Genomic DNA, 16,257 nt, shown 5'->3' with positions numbered 1-16,257 from the left:
TTTGCCATAAATGATATTACATTTTCCCAAACATAGTTCTGTCAAGAAACATCTAATACAGCACATTTATTACTAAGAGAACCAATACCTCATTCTGTCTCTAGATATCAATCCAGTAAATGTATATTCATTTAAATTATTATTTTTAGAATAGGAAAGAAAAGTTATATAGGGCTCCTCGGTGGCTCAGTTGCTTGAGTGTCTGACTTGGGCTCAAGTCATGATCTCACAGTTCGTGAGTTCGAGCCCTAGATGAAGCTTGCTGCTGTCAGTGCAGAGGTGGCTTTGGATCCTCTGTCCCTCTCTCTCTGCCCCTCCCCCACGCATGCTCTCTTACTCAAAAATAAATAAACATGGGGAAAAAAAGGCTTGTGAGTATGTATAGCTTAAGGATAAAGATCCCTTGAATCTCTGGCTTAATTCCCTTATTAATAGACTATTTCAGGGGACCCATCAGTAAGTGTTTATTGAAAATCCAACATCCTTGGCCGTCCCTTGGTGACTCGGTTGGTTAAATGTCTGACTTTTGATTTTGGCTCAGGTCATGGTCCCAGGGTTGTGGGATCAAGCCATGCATCAGGCTCCATGCTCGGTGTGGAACCAGCTTGGGATTTTCTCTTTCTCTCTCTCTCTCTCGCTCTCTATCTCTATCTCTCTCTCTTCCCCTCTCCCCACTCAAATGCACTTTCTCTCTCAAATTAAAAAACAAAAAAGAAAATATAATCCAAGATCCACAATAAATATTATGGGACCTGAAAAGGAACAAAAGAAGAGCCCCGTCTTTAGGGAACTTATTGTCCTACTGCAGAACGGGGCAAGGGGCAGGACAGGAGAGTTACAGAAAGTGAAATCGTATACTGGAAGCAGTTGGTGACAAATTTGAAATTGTATAGTGCAAGCTATCCTTGCAATAACAGTTTTCTTTTTTTTAACCTGGAATATGGTGGTAAAATTTAAAAATTGGACTAAAATATCTCTAAGTCTCCTTTGTTATATTGGCCTTAGCTGAAGAGATGTTGTGTCCAAGACAACTCTAAAATGTGGAAAAGACTGCTCAAAGTGCCTTCCAAAATGTATGGTGATAACCAAAAGAGGAGGGGTGTGGGTGTACATGTTAAAGATGACCAAATCATCAATTTTTAACCATTAAAAACTATGAATGTGGTGTCAGAGGAAGATATTTGGTCTTTGTCCCTGGTTCTGGCATAGAGCTCCTAAAACTCCTGGCATTTCTTGAGTGATAAGGGTGCTAGGAGAGTCTTTTGTTCTATTGAGACAGCCCTGGATGACTTCAGCATGGGGGCTGGTCACCCGAGAGAGCAAGCCTTGATTAGAAGCTTCAAACTTTGGGGCCATCGGGGTGGCTCAGTCGGTTAAGTGTCTGACTTCGACTCCGGTCATGATCTCATGGTTCATGGGTTCAAGCCCCACATAGTGCTCTGTACTGACAGCGTGGAGCCTGCTTAGGATTCTCTCTCTCCCTCTCGCTCTGCCCTTCCCCTCCTCGTGCTCTCTCTCTCTCTCTCTGTCTCAAATAAATAAATCAATAAACTTAAATGCACATACTTGGCCTACAAGTAACTCAGTGTGTATTTTGTGAAGGCAGAGATACATTGTCACCATGAAGAGAGGAAAAACAATCATAGAGAAGCCAAGGAGAAAAGGAACTTTCCACAAGAAAGAAGGAAAACTGTCATGGAAAGAAATGCTAAATTCATGAGAAGATGTTGCTGCTGCAGAACCTCCCTCACATCCTCCTGCCTAGGGTTAGACACAGTTGTGTGAGGTAGTGAGACACATGAATCAGCAGGTCATGTATAATTGACATAAAAAAATGTTTGAAATCGCTACTCCGTCATTGAAATATTTATGCGTGACCCTTCTTAATCTTGGACGAATCCCCTCCCATGCATACCTTCTGAAAACATTTCAGTCATGCCCCACTCCTGGCGTGGCTTGGATGGCATCCATTGCCCGCCTAAAACTCTTCAAAGGTTTCCATTTGCACCGGGGTAGTAGTCAAGTCTTTACCCCACCCGCCATGTCCTGCATAATAAGGCTTCTGCCTGATTCTCCAAATACACACAACCCCTTCCTCGCATTCACTCTATCTGCTCCTGTCAGAGGGACTTTTCTTCTGTTCCTAGACTCCACCAACTGCTCTCCACCTCAGAATCTTCCCACGGGTGAAGTCTGCTCTTGGTCTAACCCCCCACACTTGCCCCCACATCACCCATTCTACCCATCTCTCCTTAAAGGTTCCTTCTTCCTAGATGCTTTTTCTGACCCCCCCAATTTAAATTCCATTGTCTTACTATACTCAAACTGAACTTAGTGCTTTTTCTTCATAACATCTACTAGAGTGTGCGGTGATGCATTTATTAGGCTTACTGTTGTCTTCATGTCTGCTTCCACCTAGCTTTTTGTGAGCAAAAACTGTGCTGTTCATCACTGTATCTCCAGTGCCAGGCACACACTGCATGTGCATAGAAGGTATCCTATACATATTTCTTTAAAATATAGGCTGAAGTAGTTAGAAAGGCTATCAGGAACAATATAGAACTTAGCCGGGCCTTAAGGGGTAAGGAGATGCTTCATTCTCAAAGGCAGGAGTAATATTCAAATACTTGGTCAGAAGGTCCAAACTTTTAGTTTTGTGATGAGTAAGTCCTGAAGATCTAGTGAACAGCATGGTGACGACAGTTAATGATACCGTATTGTACACTTGAAATTTCCGAGAGTAGATCTTAAGCACCCTCCCCACACCACAATAAAAGGTAACAATGTGAAATGATAGATGCATTAATTAGTTTGATTATGGTAAATATTTTGCAATGTGTATTAAACTATTATGTTGTACACTTGATATACAATTTTGTCAATCATATTTCAACAAAACTGGAAAAACAAAGCAAAGCAAGGATAGCAGAGTTTTAACAAAATCAATGGAAGAAAATGGCGCTGAGGCAGTTCTTAAGGCCCCCTGATGTGCTAGTGTTAACCCGTTACTTGCTGGATCTGGGTTCCTTGAGGATGAGACAGGGCTGCCAGAGTTGGAAGAGTACTGGGGCCTTGGGGACACAGGCTGTTTGCCTACAAGTACAAACAGATTTCAATATTTTAAAAACTGGTACAGGGCACCTAGGTGAATCAGTTGGCTAATGGTCCAACTCTTGATTTCAGCTCAGGTCATGATCTCATGGTTCGTGAGGCTGAGCCCTGCACTGGGCTCTATGCTGACAGTGCAGAGCCTGCTTGGGATTCTTTCTCTCTCTCTCTGCCCCTCCCCCACTCATTCTCCCTTTCTCTCTAAAATAAATAAATACCCTTAAAAATATTTTTTTAAAAAGCTGGTACGGTTGCACAGAAGCAGACAGGCTGAATCTCTGTTCTAAGCAGAAGGGAGCTCAGAGGTCTCTAGCAAAGATGTGCTGAGATGCTTGAAAATCCATGGATGATGAAGAGATGACTGAGTAGTGTACAGGGAAGCTGGACAGAGCTGGAGGGGAAATTGTGGAGCTGCAGGCCTGCCCTTTTCTGGCTGAGCTAAGCTTCAGTGACCTCATGTGCAACATGGAGGTAACAGTACCCGCTCTGAAAGAATCCAAAGAGAAAACCATGTGCCATTGCTTACCACACCTGTTTGCTAAGTGGCAGACGTTGTTGATGTTTGTATCATCATCATCATCATCATCATCACCATCAATATCACCATTAGAAAAAACACTGGACAAAAGAACTCGGGATCTAGCTCATTCCTGCCATTACCTGTGTGGCTCTGGACAAGTCGACCACTGTGACCAAAGTTTTCAGGGTATGAAAATGTGAATTTTCTGAGAAACAGGCCCATATTTTATTTGATTCTCAAAAAGAGCCAAAAACCACTGATTTTCAAATTCTATATTTTCAAAAGGCTTACTATTCACTTCAAATATCTAGAAACAAATGGTCTCAGCCTATATTAGGATAAATCATACTCGTTATCACTACTCTGTTGCCCTTTATTCTAAAGTTCACCAAATTTATTTTGTATTTTCCTCAAGAAAAAATGTGTTACTTCATTGTTTCAAATGTCGCCCTCAATATTATTATTTGAATATAAATCACAATACACTCTGTTTTCAAATTTTAAACTTTATTTCAAATACTTAAACATAAAATTGTTCACAAAAACAATATTCATATTAATAAGGAGTAAAAATATTAAAATCCAAAAGTAAGTATTGCAATACATAGTTTGTTTAATTTGAAAACATTTGATAGGGAAACATAGGTAAGCTGCATCAGATAAAATTCCATTGCATCCTGGCACCTGAACTTTCCCTAAAACACAAAAAGGAAAGCTCTTGGAAGCCATTAAGCAGACTTTATGATTATTTGTCAAGAAAATTAAGTGAAGTGCCGTTCTTACAAAAATCTTACCAAAAATGATTTCTGAGGTATATTTATGTAGATTACTATAGTTAAAGAGAAAAAATGAAATAGGACAAAATATCCACCCTTACTTAAAACAATGAAAGTAAACTTACTTAAAACACCCTTACTTCTTAACAATGAAAGAACAGACCATCTCCCAGTCTACGACTGAAGACACATACACATCTGCAGTGAAAAATCATTTGCATCCAAATGGTGATTTGTTCCTCTCAAACACCACTGGCTTACAAACCCTACTAGTCCCCATTTGAATTCTGTTTGATGTAATGCGAGACCTACATACTCAACCAACAAAATCTTTATCTTCGTCTCTATATTGTGAAAACAAATTGAGGCAAAACTAAACTCTAGCTCACCTGGAAGGAAAACACATCTTTTCTCCTGCTCTTGCTTCTCAGTGCGTGTTTATTAATCCCAGAGCACTTTTTGACCTCACCCCAACCACTCATCAGTTTACATCAGCCATTACCACTGGTCCCTGCAGTGCACCTCCGTGGGTTGGCAGGAAAACTTGTAGAATCAGGTTTCACTGGAGAAAAATGCATTGCACTTCTGAAGTCTCAGTCTACACTCCAAAAAAAAAAAAAAAAAAAAAATACAAAATGCTCTGTTCAGTGTGGTGAATTTCCCTGGAGAATGTGCGTGCATTTACAATGGGCATTGTCAAAAATAAAACTCCAGTATAAAACCAGGTCTTCGATATTGCAGTCTCAACACTGAGGGCTCAAACAACCAGAGGCAGCATTTCTACATATTGAAACTCCTGCGGCCAGATGTTCCTGGGGTTTATCAAAATGTGATCTGATTAAGAGATTATTGGGAAGGTTGTGCTATAAATCATGCTGTTAGTCACATGCATTCAAAATAGATCCCGCAATGCTAGAAAGGAGAATTTAATATCAGAAAGTATTTACAGTGCCACCAATCAAGTAACAGAGTGGAAATGGGGGGAAAAATCTGCAAATAACCAGCAGCAGCATGCCTCAGGAAATGAATGATTACATAAATTTAGCTGTTTATTAGCGCAGAGACATGCTGTAAGGATTAAATGGGATGAAAGGTAGGGGTGGCTCAGAAGCCCATTAGTTTACAAAATACAAAACTCAGCATTCTCCAGAAAAACAAAAACAATTAAAATCTGTATATATTTTTGACAACTAAATTACGAATATCTTTGCAATTTATATATATGCTACATATAAAAAGCAAGGAAGACTGCTGTATTTTTTAGTGGAAAATTCAGGGCTCAAACCCTGCAAAAGCACTAAATGCACATCATTTAGGATAATGTCACTGACACACGTTTGACAACTAAATTACACAGCTCTTTGATATACTGTGTATGAAGAGTGGCAATTATGGCCAATAAAATCAAAGAAAGGGAAAAAACCTAATTAACACTAACATATCATTATGACTCACTAGCATATAAAATCCCATGCCTGCTCTAAATTGCCAGCAATTGGCAATTCTCAAATTCCTAAGGATGAAGACAATAGTTTCCAAATAACAGGAGCCACCAGAGATTTGGGGGCCTCTTGGGGGCATTAGCATTCCCTTCTATCAAAGAGCTCAAAGCACAATAATGACTTGTAAAACCCACTCATCTCTGCTCCTAAGAATTATAAACTGTAGTGTGATTAGTTCTGGATCCTAAACAATGATACCGCCTTATAAAAAGAAAAAAAAGATGGTGGTTAATTTTTGTGGTGGAAGGAACATGGAATTTGGAAACAAAATGCCTGAGTTCAAATTCCAGATCAGATATTTACTATCACAGTAACTTCAGGCAGATCGTTTAACCCTCCATCAAATGGGAATAATAACAATATCCACCCACACAGGTTGTTGTGAGGAAAAATGAATGTGAAAATATTCAAAAGTGGCCAAAAAACCCCACAAAAAAAAACCCCAAAAACTCACTCTACAAATGTTAACTCTTCCTCTTTACTACGAGCAGGATTCATCTAAACAGAGCAGGTGTGAAAATTACAAAGGTATCCTGCTATGAAAATCTGAATACACTAAAAGTAAACTGATCTTGGGGTATCTGGGTGGCTCAGTCACTCAAGCCAAACTCTTGATTTTGGCTCAGGTTATGATCTCCCAGTGGCAAGATCAAGCCTCATGTCAGGCTCTGCACTGGGCGTGAAGCTTGCTTGGGTCTCTCTCTCTTTCTCTCTCTCTCTCTCTCTCTCTCTCTGCCACTCCACTGTTTGTGCTGTCTCTCAAAAAATAAAAACAAAAATAAATAATAAAAAAGTAAACTGGTCTTAATAGAAAGAGTAACATATTGCAGAGGGAAAGACTCCATGAAATCTGGATTTAGTAAAATTGACCCCGGTTTCACATGGAGAAAATCTGGCAGAAATTTTTCAGTAAAACATTAAATCTGTTTTTATACAGTAAGTCAACCCAGATTTTAAAAGGCTTCAAGATTATATAGAAAAGCATTGGAGACTCTAATTGAAATTAAAAAGTAAAAATAAAAATCATATTTGGCTACTGATAGACAAGAAAAATGTATTATCAGAAGATTTCATGACTAACTGTAGCTAACAGTTTTATTCTTTCAACTTTATTATTGAAAAATTCATGGTGGCAGATGACCCCCTAAGCCCCTTAAGGTCACTCGACATTGACATCATTGAGACTCAGAAGAAGGCTGATTTTCCAAAAATTTTCTGGATATTTCTAGGGTATTTCTGCATAAAAATACCAAATGAGAAAATGCACTGAGCACTTTGTAAAGGTCACCATGCCATACAAGTGTAAGATGTAATTATCAGAGAAATCTGAAAAGCTTTGAAAGATTTTTGAATCCTGTGGAATAAGCCAAGATCTGTGAAATTTATAAAATAAAGAATTCTACAGAAATGGTATTTAAAAAAAACACACACTTATATCTCAATACAAAGAATAATACATTGAGGGGGTGGGGAATGCAAACCACAAGACAAATCCCTTTCCTGACTTCCCTGGCTATTTCTTTGACAACCTTAGCTTTGATTTTCCACGGCACTCAGTCACACACGCACATCTTTGTTCATCTCTGGGCCCCTGCAGTTACTCCTGTTCTGAGATATTGAGCTTCCAAATAACTGATTTCTCCTGTTGCTTTCCTGAACTCCCTAAACGGCTCAAGCACTCAGCTCATCAGTTATCCATTGCTGACATGGATTCGGCACCTCTGGCCTCTCCGATCTACCACTGCTCGGGTGGTGAAGCCCCACACACAGAAGTGAAGGGTGCCAGGAGAAGGTCTCAGTGCAACCCAGAAGAAAACTTATTTGCAAAACCAACACAAAGGCGGCTGCCCTGCTTAAAAATCCATCGAATCTTGAGTTTCCAGAGAGTCCTCTAGGCCTATTGGGTCCCCCACGCCTGACTGCGAGTTTAAGGTAAACCCAGAGTTTCTGTATGCGTTATGAGCGTTCATAAACTTCTGCAGATATTTGGAGGTATACAACCAGTGATGTTTCAAGACATCTTCCATCTCGTAGCACTTGGACTGTCTGGCATTCATTTTTCGGAAGCGCCTGAACAGTTTGTTGCCAGATTCATTTCCCTCGCTTGCCCATGCCCCAATGGAGCCGTCTCTCTCAATAATTTCAGGCACGTGCGCCAGGGTTTTGTGAAAGTAATTGGTGATTTTGCCCTCATATCTATACTTGAACTTGGTAGAGAGGAGCTCAGCAAAACGCTGTGAATTGAAACTATACTGGCAGAGGGATTCTGGGCACTCTTTAGCAGGACATGACGATCGCCACACGGGTTTCATCTTCAGGTAAAGGTCCATCAGCTCCCTGAGAGCTTCGTGCCTCTCCTCGGAGGGGATTAATTCACAGACTGCTTCAACTGTTTCTTTGGTCATGAGCCTCCTGGCAAAGTTGCCGTTCATCCTCATGATTGGCTTCAGGTTCATCTTCTTCCGGAGATGCTTGTCCAGCGTAGCCTGCCACCTTTTCCTCTCCTCTTTGGAGGCATTGGGATTCTTGTACACCTCCCCTATCTCTAGCTGGAAAATCTTGTAGAACTCAGCCGCATTGCCAATGTCACAGTGGAGTGCATCTATGGAAGGGACGGTCTCAATAAAAGGTTTCGATGAGACTCCTTTCACGCGATCCCGCAGTTCTTCCACAGACTCGTGGTACGGGTTGGAACGCCAGACCTCGTAGCGCTCCAGGTTCTCAGAGTGGCTTCTGGTTATGGAGTGGAAGACAAGATTTTGAGAGGCCTCCAGGCGGGTGGCATCACAAAGGGTACAAATGTAGACTGAGCCAGAAGCCTCGAGGCCTTCAACTTCCCGGACAAGCTTCTCATCGTACCCAGTGCCCCTGAAGATGAACTTGAAAGTCCGAAGGATGCCTCCCATCTCCAGCACTAAGTTGCTGGCCTTCATGGCCTCCCTCTCGGCGATGAGAGGGCTCAAGATGGCCGTCAGCGTCTCGTGGTCAGACTCGTCTGCCAGCATGAGGCACAAGGGCTTGCAACACAGTTCAGAGTTAGGTCTGACCTCCTCAAATACCTTCACGTTTTCTGAGCCGTGCGCTATGGAAATCTTCATGACTGTGAACGAAAAGCGAACCGCCTTTTCTGGAACTGCTGGCCCGCTCCCATGCTTCTCACTCACATCTCCCATGCCGTCACAAGACTCCTTCACCATGACCGTGAAGGGGCCATTCAGGTAGTCATCCAAGTCTTGGGCTCTCATGCCTTCCAGGATGTCTTCTTCCATGTCCATCAAAGCAGACACCAAAGCCGAGTCGTAGCGGAACCGCTTGGCAATGGTGTCCACCGGGTAATCGTCCACAGAGGAGGACAGTCCAGACAGGCCATCAATAATGCCGACGTCAGTGCTGGAAGACACGTTCTTCAGAGGTGGCTGCCACTCAAAGGGGTAGTAGCCTGGCAGAAGGACCTTCTCAGCATTCCGAAGGGCGTGCAAAGGCTGAAAAATCTGCCTCCCCGTGATGGCTTTCACAGTCCTGTACATCTTGTGGTACTGACTGCAGCTGAGGAAGGTGTTGACACGGATGGCCAAGCACACAGCTGGCTGCAGGCCAGAGCCCCGTCCCTGCATGATGGCCTCCAGCTCGTCGGCTTGTCTGTGCTCATTCCTCGCCCTCAGTGCCAGCAGGAACAAGGTCAGACACACAGACTTCACATCTCCACCTTCTTCCTTGTCGGCGAAAGCCTTCACTTGCAGCTTGAGCTCCCTCAGGCGATGCTTCTGAGCCCTTCGCGTCAAGGACAGGAGATGCTGGCGGGGCCGACCCCCTTTATTAATATGCACAAAAGTCTCTTTTGACTCCTTGTGGCTTGAGACATGGTGGTTATATTTTTCCAAGCTGACCTCCTCATTGCACTCTTTTGCTGGACATCTCACCATCAGGGAGTTCAAGATGCTCACAAAGGACTTCACTGGACTCTCCAGGTCGGTAGGGAAGCAGGGATATTGGCAACAGGGACAATAGCTGCCCATGACTTTGAGGCACCTGAGAATGCAAATCCTGCAAAATACGTGCTTACAGCTGGTCTCCACAGGGTCAGCCAGGATGTGTTCACAAATCTGGCAGGAGATAGATTTCACAAAGTGTGCCGGGAAGTCCACCGCAAGAAGCTTGGTACTAAGATGAATGTCACTGCACTTGGAGATCTTCTTCATCACTTCCTTGCTGCTGATCCTTGCCTGGGCTCTTTTCTTGTGCCGACGGGCTCTTCTCGCTCGGTCAACCACGGTTTTGAGTTTTTTGCTGAGCTGCACGTTTGGCTGATGACTCTTCCTTTTGAGTCCCCGGCGGGCAGCGTGGCAGATGTCACAGGATGGCGTGTGGGGATGCCACTCCATGGGTGCATTCCTTGGGAAGTTAACTTCACACGGGGCACTGCTAAACTTCCTGTACATGATGTTCCAGCAGCTGTGGCAGAATTCAGTGGGGTGGATCGAGTCAACGTCTGCTTTCACATCAATCCGGAAAACCTTGGCAATGAGGTCTGGCCAGGAAGTGGCTCTCTTTTCCTTCTTTCGTAAAAGGACTTGGGTTTTACCATCCACTGGCCCATGGACTGGATAGCTCCTATTGTGCCCATCAGTTTTAAAAGAATTCCCACAGATACGGCAGAGATGGCGAAGGTTGGCTTGGTGGATTGCTTTGTCTCCTGCTTTCCCATCATCATGGGACTTCTTTGAAAACGTAGGGTGAGCTTTTAATGCCGGTTGACTCAGGGCTGGCTTCTGACCATCAGCCTCGTCCAGGACTGCTGGAGATTGCTCCAGAGAGGGTTTCCCCTCGGAGGAAATTTTCTTTTCTATTTGAGCTTCTTCAGGTGCCTTTTCAAAAGATCTCACCCTGAAGAGCTTAAATTTCCATTCTGAAAATTTCATATGCGGGTGCTGAATTTCATCTGGGGCGGAACTGAGTCCCAGGGCGGGTGGCAAAGAGACAGCCATGATGGCTGAGTTACCTGAGAACAATGGAAATAAGTCAGATTAAGACAAAAAATTCAATATCCCACTGATGCATCTTGGAAGAAATAGTAATGAATACATTCAATTGTTCATTCATTCACTGATGCAAAAAGTTACTTCTCAAACGTCCCATTTTAATACACTATGTTAGGTGCTGAGCATACAGCAGAGGACAGTCATTCCCTGCCTTGACAGTGCACGTGGTTGTTTACACCACCGTGAGCCACCATGGTTTGTGTTACATAGATATGTACACTCTTACTTCTTTCCACCAAAACCTTAAGGTCTTTGAGGACAGAATCTCTGAGTAAGTCATTTCTGTCTCTCCAACATTCCTAGTACACTTCCTAGTACAATTCCTAGTAGGGTTGAATAGTTATTTGCTGAAGAAATACAAGGAAAAACTGGCTAGTGAAACCACGGAAAAGTCATATTTTCTGCATTGTATTAGCCTCATTGCTCTAGCTGGACGATATATTTCCAGCTTTTTAAAGCAGTCTCCCAGGAGGTTGGTTGTTTATTTCTTCCAAACAGGCCATAAAGGGATGATAAAGCTACAAACCCAAAGAAACTAATTACTCACTACTTGAAAGAATGAAGTGAATTTTGAAGCTTTATGAATGCTAGCTAATAATAAGTATCATGGATAGTAATTATGCTTACAATTTTAATTAGTGAACACTGCTGTAAATTATAAGGGCTGTGTCTCTATTAGAAACAAAAAACCACAGAACTTTAAACCTGCAACAAACCGTAGGGTGCACATACAAACATTTCAAAGGGTTTTAAGATGAAAAATTCAAGTAGTTTCAGATAAAAATCACATAGGCCATCCTGGAAGTCATTAGTGGACAATGGACATTAGTTTTATGGTTTGTAATAAGAAGAGGTGGGAATAAGATTTTTCTTCTGATAAAAAAATATTAGCAATTGCATATGCCAGGAAACCCTACCGATCGGTGTCAGTGTAGACACCAATCATGCTGTAGAAAAAAATCTGAAAATGTCATTTGAGTCCTCTCCAGATCCAAACAGCCTACTATTCTCAAAATTCCTTGGTACACATCACTGGAAAAATAGCAACTATATTTCAACCTATCATCTCTCTCCCAAATTTGCCTAGCTTAACACTCTTGACCCATCAATTATATCAAGCAACACATTCCCCTCCCCCCCCCCGGCTTCTCAGTTAATTAGCTAACAAAATTGATGATATTTTTATATAATCATGTGGTCATGGAGACTAATCCTCAGAGGGAAGAGCCGGGGTGGGATCTGTGGGGAAGGAGGGACAAGTGCTCATCCTAACTGCTGCTAACAAAGTTTCTTCTTGAGTCATCCCTTTAAACTACTGAAGTTTATTCCATCTGGCATGCACTAGGATTCAGGGATTGATGTTTTTCATGAAAACATGGTCAAAAAGGAAATCCTGTGAAATTGCAGGACTGTGTGAGATCTGAACACAGGACTGTGTGAGATCTGTACAATTTCAGCCATCTCAAAAGTCTCATTAACCTCAGAAGTATCTCAACTGGAGCCCAACAAACACCTCAACATTGCTTATGGTTCAGTTATGTTTCTAAATTCTGTCCTATGTCAGGTGTGAAGGCCTTCCAGGTCTCCCCTGTCCCATTGGCTGGAACTCTTTCCCAAATGCCTTTTCATTCCATTAGCCTTTTCCTACCCAGTCTTTTTCTAACATGCTTGTTGTCTGGATTTCCAAGATACTATTTTGAGGTGTTATTTAAAAAAGGGGGGGGGGTGCCTGGGTGGCTCAGTCAGTTAAGCGTCTGACTTCAGCTCAGGTCATGATCTCACAGTCCGTGAGTTTGAGCCCCGCGTCAGGCTCTGTGCTGACAGCTCAGAGCCTGGAGCCTGCTTTAGATTCTGTGTCTCCCTCTCTCTCTGCCCCTCCCCTGCTCATGCTCTCTCTCTCTCTGTCTCAAAAATAAATAAAAACATTAAAAAAATTAAAAAAAAAAAACAACTGCATCACCATCTCTGGAGCTAAATAATGAGCTTCCACAATGAGTAAGTCAACCACAAGGCTTGTTGGAAGGATCCTTAGAACTATCTCCCCTCCCTGCCCACTCCTCTCCTGACACCCACTGGCTGGAAATGTGATCTGCCAAAATACACTCCTTTAAATACTCCCAGAGAAAGAGTACTATCCCAACCAATTATTAGCCATTGACATTCGAACCAAATGTATTTGCTATTTTGTCTTTCAACTCAACTGCTAAAACTTTATCCAAACAAAAAGCAAGAAGAGGGTGGAAGAGATGTGTTATGCTCTTTGTTTTGAGGGAATATACATCAAGCTGCTAATCGTGGCGATCTGTGGGAGCTGTAGATGTTTTACATTTTTCATGCTTGCCTATGATCTCTACTTTCTGAAATAAACATTTATTACTTTTACAAGAAGATAGAACTTTTAATAACTAGACCTAATGAGGTTTTTTTTTTTTTCTCTATATGGTTAGCAAAGATTAAAACTATCATTACTCAGCATTAATGAAGGTGTGGGGAAATGCAAATATCTTCATACATTCTTTGGAGAAGTATAAATTGGTATAATACCTCTAGTGGACAATTTAGCAATGTTTTTTAAAAGTTTAAATATAGTGGGCTCCTGGGTGACTCAGTTGTTAAGCATTTGATTTCAGCTCAGGTCATCATCTCACAGTCTGTGAGTTCGAGTCCCACATCGGGTGAGCACGAGCCCAACTTAGGGTGAGCGTGAGCCCTGGTTGAGCCACGCTCCCCCCCCCCCTTATCTCTCTGCCCCTCGCTCACTTGTATCCTCTCTCTCTCAAAAGAAAAAAAAAAGTTTAAATATATTTTATCTTTGGTGCAATAAATTTGCTTTTAGGAAGTTATTCTATAGATATATGCCCACAGGTTATTCCTTGTGTGGGAATAAACATTCCACAGGTTATTCCCACAGTGAATATTACATGGAGAAAGACAGAGCGACAGAAAGAGATTTGTTTAAAAAAATTGTTACCTTAAAAAAGAGGCAGCAGCATAAATAATCACCCCTAGGGCATTATTAAGTAAACTATGGTCCAGATATACAATGGAAAACAACACAGACGTCTAACATTTCCATATGCATTAGTGCATATGTGTGATTTCTATATGCCTCAACGATACAGAAGGATACCCACACAACAAAGCAGAGAATGGACAACAAGAACAAGTATAGTAAGATTCCATGTAGGCACATTTGCTCAGGCCTGGAAGTGCAAACATTCTGGGAGGACATGCACTAAAATCTTAACAACATCTACTCTAAAAATGGAACGACACTGGTGAGAAGGTATCTTTAATTTTCTATTTTATTCATTCTTACACCATTTTAGTTTTTCACAACAGACGTGTATTATTTTTTTAATTTTGTGATCAGTTCACTTTAGGGAAAAATGTTTTAATGACTAGATTCATATGTACCCATAGTCATTTTTATTTCTTCCTAAATTCTCCCCTCTCCTCACCGAATTTTAAGACCTGGCTAAGCCTCAAATGTGACCAGCATCCTTTCCTTTTTTTTTTTTTTTTTTTTTCTGGTAAACATATAGAAAGGGAACTAAAATATGGACCTATAGACAGCATGAAGTTAGCATGATGAACGAGTTATCGTGTAGTCATTGTTTGACACTCAGGAATCTTGCAAACGCTTGATCTCCTCTCTTCTAAAAAAAGGTCTCAGCGGCAGACCAACCTTAGAATCTAAAAGGCAAAGTGACTGTTGGTGGCCCAGCCCCGTTCCCACCTCAGTGTTGCCATCACCTGCCATCACAGCTGTGGGGGCTTTGTCAACACAGGGCACAGATTCATCTTGACAAACCAGGGCAGAAGCTACGGTTTGGTGAGTGTGTGATTAGTGACTTCAGGAGGCTGGGTCACAGCAGCAGCCCCGCCCCCGACTCCCCACCCAACCCCTCCCCTGCACACACCTACATCCTAGCACTTGACTCACAGTCTCCCCTCTTCCCATCTTCAACTTAGTCTCTACACAATGTCCAAGTGACCACTGCGTGCCCAAGTGTGATCCCTCATTGTCACACCCACCCCACTTATTCATCCGTTCGTTCACTTCACAAATACTATTTCCTGCTTTTTGCCAAACACCATCATCAAAAAGTTGACAACGTCCACAGCCTTTTTATAAGTCTTAGGCATCCACGACATGACCCGAAGATTCTTGCCCTTCTTCCAGGCAACTGCCTGCTTGAACCACTTCAGAAGGAGAAGGGCACTGTCACAACCCCCTGGTCAGGAATCCTGGTTCAAGAACATAACCTCTGTGTAGGGTCTCTACAGTGGCAATTCCCAAAATTATTGGGTATTAGAATCACTGGGGAGCTTGCTTTTAAAATTTTATGCAGATCATCAGGTTCCAGAGATTCTGATTCAGTTTATCTGGGATGGAGTCCAGAAAATGCATTTGTTAAGCATTTCGGTGATCCTGCTGTGAGGAGTTCATGGGTCACACTTTGAGAAAAACTGGACTGCTACTTCATCCAATCTAGTTCAGGAAATTCCTGGCAATACCTGGAAATACCTGGGAAACTACACATTTCCTCCCACCCTGGAATCCGTTTGCTGATGATCATGCCTAGACAAGCACAGTATTCCTTTCCAAGAGTCATAGCTTTCCTTCTGCTGATTTATTTACTCATTCATTCAAGAAGCGCTCCTCAAAGCCTCTCTCTGCCCACAATATTCATTTACAGTAATTTGGATATCTGTGCCTTCTCTATGAACCTATAGTGTCTTCCTAAACTCGGCTTCTTATTCCTTTCCAATTTTTATACGTTAGAAAGAAAAATCAAATTGTTGTCAGCTTCCCTTGATCCCTCCCCTCAATCCCTGCAAGGAAGAAAAGCCTAAGTCCTTCTGATTAGAAACATAAAAAAATGTAATAAATGTTGTGGCTCAAGGCATGAAAATCATGAGTGTTACCTTGCTCAGCAGGCTGCCTGGCCAAATTGTTGGGATGTCTGTAATTCGTCTGATATCACTTGATGCCAAAGAGAAGGCAAAGTGTGTTCTCCTCCTCCTCTTTGCCTTCTCGTCCCTCAGAACAGACTGCTGCATTATTTATCAGCCTCCACTGTCCTTCCCAGCCTCCCCTACCACGGACAGCTAACCACACATGATGGCGGCCAATCACAGGCCAGGAGCCCCCAGCTCCAGCTGGCACCTGGCCCTTCAGGAAGCTTAGCTGGGGGACCCAGGTGTCACGGGTGTGTGCTGGAACATTGCCAGAGCTGCCAGTTCACTCCCCAAGACTGTTTGGGTTGGAAATGAACTTGTCAACATAAGCTCTGGCTTCTACCAAG

General features: G+C 42.4%; 1 protein-coding gene across 1 annotated transcript; it reads right to left on the bottom strand.

Annotated features, from left to right (window-relative positions):
- Window positions 1-7,759: 7,759 nt before the first annotated feature.
- On the bottom strand, window positions 7,760-10,891 carry RAG1 (recombination activating 1). Its single transcript, XM_007082060.2, has one exon. It carries the CDS (start codon window positions 10,889-10,891, stop codon window positions 7,760-7,762), a length of 3,132 nt encoding a protein of 1,043 aa, XP_007082122.2.
- Window positions 10,892-16,257: the final 5,366 nt, after the last annotated feature.

This window comes from Panthera tigris, chromosome D1, assembly GCF_018350195.1.
Source record: "Panthera tigris isolate Pti1 chromosome D1, P.tigris_Pti1_mat1.1, whole genome shotgun sequence".
In the NCBI taxonomy this organism is placed as follows: domain Eukaryota; kingdom Metazoa; phylum Chordata; class Mammalia; order Carnivora; family Felidae; genus Panthera; species Panthera tigris.
This window is presented reverse-complemented; position numbering and strand designations above follow the sequence as displayed.

What these genes read in the sequence shown, in the direction of transcription:
- RAG1 (XM_007082060.2), bottom strand. Translation starts at nt 10,891, where the DNA reads ATGGCTGTCTCTTTGCCACCCGCCCTGGGACTCAGTTCCGCCCCAGAT.